Source organism: Nothoprocta perdicaria, unplaced genomic scaffold (genome assembly GCF_003342845.1).
Source record: "Nothoprocta perdicaria isolate Ctin4 unplaced genomic scaffold, notPer1 scaffold_4, whole genome shotgun sequence".
In the NCBI taxonomy this organism is placed as follows: Eukaryota; Metazoa; Chordata; class Aves; order Tinamiformes; family Tinamidae; genus Nothoprocta; species Nothoprocta perdicaria.
This window is the reverse complement of record NW_020455643.1, coordinates 8,700,878-8,706,731: the sequence shown is the minus strand read 5'-3', so window position 1 is coordinate 8,706,731 and position 5,854 is coordinate 8,700,878. Positions and strand designations below refer to the sequence as shown.

The following is a 5,854-nucleotide window of genomic DNA, read 5'->3' as shown; positions in this document are numbered from 1 at the left end:
TCAACTTCATCACCCTTACGAGAGTGGATGCCACAGCTGTGGTATCTTAAGGACCCATATGTGCCTTCCCTTTYCCTTGTTGGTCATGGCTCCTGGGACCTGCTAGGATGCCTACAACCCTGCTGGCATCAGGGTGGTCCAGGAGATGAATGAAGGATGAGGAGAGGTCCTGTTCCCCCAACCTCAGCCCCGAATGTTGGGAGCTCCTCCATTGTGGGGTGGTTGCAAGGAGCATATTGGGCCTCAGGCTGCTGCACCAGGCTGGGACACAAGGCTTGGCATCATCCTGGCAAGGGCTCTGAGTCCACATGAATGGATTTTGTGTTTGGAAAAATGTGAGGCCGAGAACAAAGTTGCTTGGTGCACAAGCGACCTCTCCAAGCAGCTCTCCTGACACCCTCACTGCGCCAGGTCCAACTCGCAGCATGCAAGAGATGACCCTCTCACCTCCTCACCTCGCCCTTGATGGATGACCGAGGAGCTGAATAGCCCTGCCAGGCACTGCCCATCCTCACAGCCCCTTGGCCCCTGTGCTAACCTCAAATCCGCCCATCCATTTCCTGAGCTATTAGCAAATCGATAACAAGGTGTCGGTAGCCCATCCCCATGGCCTTTGTGCTGGCTCCCCAGCCTGACGTCAGGCTATCAGGGAAAGGCCTGGCCCCTCCACACCCCGCCACGCACCCCACTTATCTGAGTCCAAAGTCTCCCCGACTCCAGCCTCTTTTAGAGCTGGAAGCCCTGCCGGCTGCTCCGGGCACCCAGATACCACCATGCAGCGCCTGGCAGCTCTTGYGCTCTGCCTGGGCCTCTGGGCCGGGCTGGGCAGCACCGTCATCCCAGGCAGGAACCAGCCCGGGAGCTGTCCCTGGAGAGGGGGAAGGGGGCACCTRGCAGGGCATGGGCTGCTCTGGGAGGGAGCAGGGACCGCACTGCTCCAAGACGGTTAACGGAGACTGTGTGCCGGGGCCATCCCTGCTTTTTCTGGGGACATCAGGCTTGTTTCTTGAAGGGATAAAGGATTTGGGGAGGGGTGTGAGGTGCCGGTAACCCCTCTGCCTTGGCTTTGACCACTTGGTTCCCGTGGCTTTGCGCTCCCTGTTGCACTTCCCTCGGGTGGAGGCAGGGGCCTGGGATGCCCTGGGAYGCAGGAGCCCGCACAGCGGGTGCTGGAGAGCCAGCTCTGAGCAGAGCTGCTTGCTCACAGTGGAAGAGCAGAACCCGTCCTTCTGGAACAAGCAGGCAGCTGAAGCCATCGAAGCCTCCTTGCAGCTCCAGCCCAATACGGTCCAAGCCAAAAACCTCATCATCTTCCTCGGGGACGGTGAGTGCTACCGGGCACCTCTTGTCGAGCACAACCAGTGCTGCATGGAGCTGGGGCGCAGGGAGGGCTGCTGATCCGGAAGGTGATCAGGACCACTCTCCKCGGGGCCAGGCTTCGGGGTCCCATCCATCACGGCCACCCGGATCCTCAACGCGCAGCTGCAGGGGAAGCTGGGCCCCGAGACACCTCTCTTCCTGGATTCCTTCCCCTATGTGGCCCTTTCCAAGGTAAATCCTCTGCCACGGGGAGGGGAACCCATGTGGGGCTTTGCCCATGGGCATGGCATGAGGGAAGCGGAGCCATCTCCTGTGACCCTGCCAGACCTACACCGTGGACCGGCAAGTGCCCGACAGCGCGGGCACRGCCACCGCCTACCTCTGCGGCGTGAAGGGCAACTACAAGACCATCGGCGTGAGCGCCGCTGCCCGCTACCAGCAGTGCAACACCACGGCAGGCAACGAGGTGATCTCRGTGCTGGAGCGAGCCCGCAAAGCTGGTAACGCTGGGGACAGGGGAGGCCGGTGATGGGGAGGCTGCGAGCGGGCGTCGCGCCTCGGCCGCCACCATCACGCGGGCCAGGGGCTGATGCAGGCTGCGGTGGCAGGGAAGGCGGTGGGCATCGTGACGACGTCGCGGGTGCAGCACGCCTCGCCCTCGGGCACCTACGCGCACGTAGTGGACCGCAACTGGTACGCGGACGCCAGCATGCCCGCCGAGGCCCGGAGTCAGGGCTGCAAGGACATCGCCTGGCAGCTTGTGCACAACGTTGACATCAACGTGAGTGCCTGGCGGAGCCCCTCACGCCACCCCCGTYCTCCCGATGGGGTCCCCATGATGCTGGGCCGCTCTCCTCCCTCAGGTGATCATGGGGGGTGGACGCATCTACATGACTCCCGCGGGAACGCCGGACCCTGAGTACCCCAACTACGCCAACACGAGCGGTGTGCGCCTGGACGGCGTCAACCTCATCGATGTGTGGCTGAAGGCCAAGTCGGTGGGTGAAACACAGCAATGGCTGTGCTGGTGGCCACCCCCTTGCAGGTTCTTGGCACCCACTGACCACTGAGGCATTGCCCGCAGGGTGCCCGCTATGTCTGGAACAGGACGGAGATGCTAGAGGCAGCCGACGACCCACAAACAACTTATTTGATGGGTAACGACCCCTTCCAACTCCTCACTGGCCCTGGTGCTCGCCAGTGCTCAGTCACGTGGCTGAGCCTGTCCCCTCCGTGTCACCCCCTTCCCACTGCCGATCCCAGGGCTGTTTGAGCCAAGCGACATGAAGTATGAAGTGCAGCGCAATCTCCTCCTGGACCCCAGGCTCAGTGAGATGACAGAGGCCGCCATCAAGGTCCTGAGCAGGAACCCCAATGGTTTCTACCTCTTCGTGGAAGGTACGTCAGGGCCAGTGGCACAAGGGTGCCTGAGAGCCAGGGGGTGCAGGGCAACGGGATGGGAGGAGGTGTTGGGGTGACACTGGTGCTCCCCGYCCCATGGATGGCACCCATCTGCAGGCGGCAGGATCGACCATGGCCACCATGAGGGCGCAGCCCAGAAGGCACTGACAGACGCAGTGGCATTTGACCAAGCCATCGCGCGGGCAAGTGCCCTCACGGACGAGTCCCAGACCCTCACTGTGGTCACCGCTGACCACTCGCACGTCTTCTCCTTCGGTGGCTACACGCTGCGTGGCACCTCCATCTTCGGTAGGCAGAGGGCTGGGTGCTCAGCTCCATGTCATGCGGGGCATTTTTCCTCCCTTGGAAGCTGCATTTGGGATATCCAAGGCCTTCCAATGATGCTGAGAGCAGGGTTGGGCACTGCCTGCTCAGGCCATGTTGGTTGTGCCCAGCAAGCTCATCTGGGGGCTTCTGGCCAATGGCCCCAATCTCTGCTTCGCAGGCCTGGCCCCCAGTAAAGCCACTGATGGGATGTACTACACRTCCATCCTCTACGGCAACGGGCCCGGCTATCCAGGGACATCTGGAAGGGGCAACGTGAGCAGCAGCGAAGCCGGTGAGTGCACGGGAGCGGCGGCCGGTGTCCAGACGGCGCTGGGTGCCGGTGCCGCCCTCTCCTCACCCTCTGTTCCCTCCGAACCCCCTCAGAGCAGTTCGACTACAAGCAGCAGGCGGCCGTGCCCCTCAGCTCCGAGACCCACGGCGGCGAGGACGTGGCCATCCTGGCCAAGGGCCCCATGGCGCACCTCTTCCACGGCGTGCAGGAGCAGACCTACGTGGCGCACGCCATGGCCTACGCYGCCTGCATCGAGCCCTACACGGCGTGCCGCCAGCGCAGCTCGGCCTCCAGCGCCCGCGCCGGCCCCGGGGCCCTGCTCCTGGCTCCGCTCCTCCTGCTGCGGCTCCTCTGCTAGCCCCGGAGCGCTGCTGGGGGRCAGCTCCTTGGAGCATCCCCGGTCYGGGGGCAGCGGCTGCTCCCCGGAGAGGAGCTTGGTGGTCAATAAAAGTGGCCTGTGATGTCCAGCAGGAGAGATGTGGTCCAAGGCTCCTGCATGGATGGGGACTGGTGCCATTTACACASATGTCTCTCTGTCACGTATGGCCAGATACGAGCCCGTCCCACCACTTCACCCAGCTTGCAGCACCCAGGCACAGCCCTGGCCACCCGTCCTGTACATCCAGTGCTTTATTGACCAGAAACAGCAGCGAAAAACACAGCGCACGTCCATGTGCAAGTGCCAGGGCTCCCCGTGCTCTGGGCAGGCTGGTGTCACCCCTACCCAGAGCCCGATCCCGGGCAGGACGGATGCTCACGGATAGGATGGAGCTGGCACGGGGTTTTCCCCAGGGAGGAGAGAGAGGAAGAGGGCAGGTGGAGGCCTTGGGCACTGGCAGCCTCAAGGCGTCTGGATGAGGACTGTGAGGTTGAGCCCGGGGCTGTGCTGGATGTTTTAGGGCCTGGAGAAGGGTCGAGGATGGGYGAATGGAAAGGGGATGTCTGGGAGTGTCCTGCCTCTGCTGCTCCATGGGGACCCCAGGGCACAGCCCCCTTTGGCACAATCCTTGGATACCAGTTATGAAGGAATGGGTGGGAGGTGGATGACTCTAGAGTGGAGCTGGCACCAACCCCAAGTGCTTCCGTCCAGCCTCTCCCGAGGGGGAGCAACCCCCTTCATCTCCCAGGGGTGCCCCCTTTGCCTGTGAAGCTGGAGGGGACAGGCAGAGGGGACGGGGAGGGCGGTGGGCGCAGGGTGGCACTTGGGCACGGGCAGTGGGAGCGGGTGCCAGCCTGACGGCAGTTCCTCCTCACCACACCGAGCACTTGCGAGCYGGGTTCATGGGCGAGTTCTTGGGGCAGTGGAAAACGCGGCCGAACTCCTCGAACTGCGAGACGCTGCCCAGGACCCTGGCGGGAGACGGGGGCCAGTGTCAGAGCTGGGCACCCCCAGCCCTGGCCCTGCCGCTGCTGTGATGCAGCCCCGGGGAGGATGTCCCCATCCCAGAGCTTGGGATCTGCTCACCTCCCAAGCCCTCCGTGATGCCCACCCCAGGTTTAAYCCTTTCCTGCTCTCCCCAGCACCCAATTTGGGGCAATGCACCCCTCAGGTTCGCAGCAGCACGGGCTCTGCGCACAGCTCAGATACCTGTAGTGCTCTGGGGCGTGCTTGTCCGTCAGCACCTGCAGGTAGATGGACTGGGATCGCCTCTTGATGCACCAGTTCTGCAGGGAGGAATGGTCCGGGTGGAGAGCGAGGCACTGGGGGTGACCCGTGGGGGACTGGGGCACTGATGCCCTGGTTGTGCTTGTTATTGTAGGGTCTCCTGTGCGCTCCCAGGGTGCAGGTGGGGTGGGAGAGCGTGGCGGGGGGGCTCACCTGGGCGAAGGCGATGAAGAAGAGCTGGTCGTGGGTGTATTTGAGGTGGTGCAGGGGGTGTTCGGGGCCGTGCTCCCGCACCCACTTCTGGTAGGCCTGGGGAGCGAGGGCACAGCCTGGCTGCCACCCCACTCCTGCCGCCCATCCCGCCGTGCGCCCGACGTGGCAGCAGCTGCTCCCCYGTGACACCTCCGTGCCACCCCGGGGAGGGCACTTACGTAGTAGGCGAGCTTGAGCCCCCCCATGTCAGCAATGTTCTCCCCCAGCGTGTGTTTGCCGTTCACCTGCCAGGAGAGGAGACACGGGGTGAGCAGAGATGGCCCCAGCCAGGAACCCCCTCCTTCCACCACAATGGCACCAAGACGGTGCCTCAGTTTCCCCTGAGGTCCAAGGCACTTCCTAGCTGAGATGGGATGAATTGTTGGTCTCAGAGCTGGGCATGAGCACAGATCTCTCTGTGGCAACCTGGCTCCAAGGACGGGGCAGCTCTCTGCAGTGGGAACCCCCAAAGTGGGACAGCGTGTCCGGGCAGTGCCCGGCAGGAGAGACGGGCTCTCACCCGCTGGTTGTAGACAGTGAAGTTGTCGTAGAGGTTGACAATGCACTGGGCCTTCTTCAGGAACTTGTTGTACGACGCGTCTGTCCACCAGTGCACCAGGTTCCCATGTCGGTCGTACTGTCCCCCTGCCAAGGCA

The 5,854-nt window shown here is 63.4% G+C and overlaps 2 protein-coding genes across 2 annotated transcripts in view; one reads left to right on the top strand and one right to left on the bottom strand.

The window, feature by feature from the left end:
- Positions 1–773: 773 nt before the first annotated feature.
- Positions 774–3,698, top strand: LOC112952401 (intestinal-type alkaline phosphatase-like). Its single transcript, XM_026045248.1, has 11 exons — positions 774–843; positions 1,208–1,324; positions 1,436–1,551; positions 1,646–1,820; positions 1,929–2,101; positions 2,184–2,318; positions 2,405–2,477; positions 2,584–2,718; positions 2,839–3,030; positions 3,227–3,340; positions 3,433–3,698. The coding sequence occupies exons 1-11, from the start codon at positions 774–776 to the stop codon at positions 3,696–3,698; spliced, it is 1,566 nt and encodes a 521-aa protein (XP_025901033.1).
- Positions 3,699–4,568: 870 nt separating this feature from the next.
- Positions 4,569–5,854, bottom strand: part of ECEL1 (endothelin converting enzyme like 1) — a 7,261-nt gene continuing 5,975 nt past the window's right edge. The window contains exons 13-17 of the mRNA XM_026045307.1: positions 5,719–5,843; positions 5,378–5,443; positions 5,160–5,255; positions 4,929–5,005; positions 4,569–4,690 (exon numbers count right to left, since the gene is read on the bottom strand). Of these exons, the coding sequence (XP_025901092.1) occupies positions 4,591–4,690; positions 4,929–5,005; positions 5,160–5,255; positions 5,378–5,443; positions 5,719–5,843 (464 nt within the window). The 3' untranslated portion in view covers positions 4,569–4,590. The remainder of the gene's footprint in view (positions 4,691–4,928; positions 5,006–5,159; positions 5,256–5,377; positions 5,444–5,718; positions 5,844–5,854) is intronic.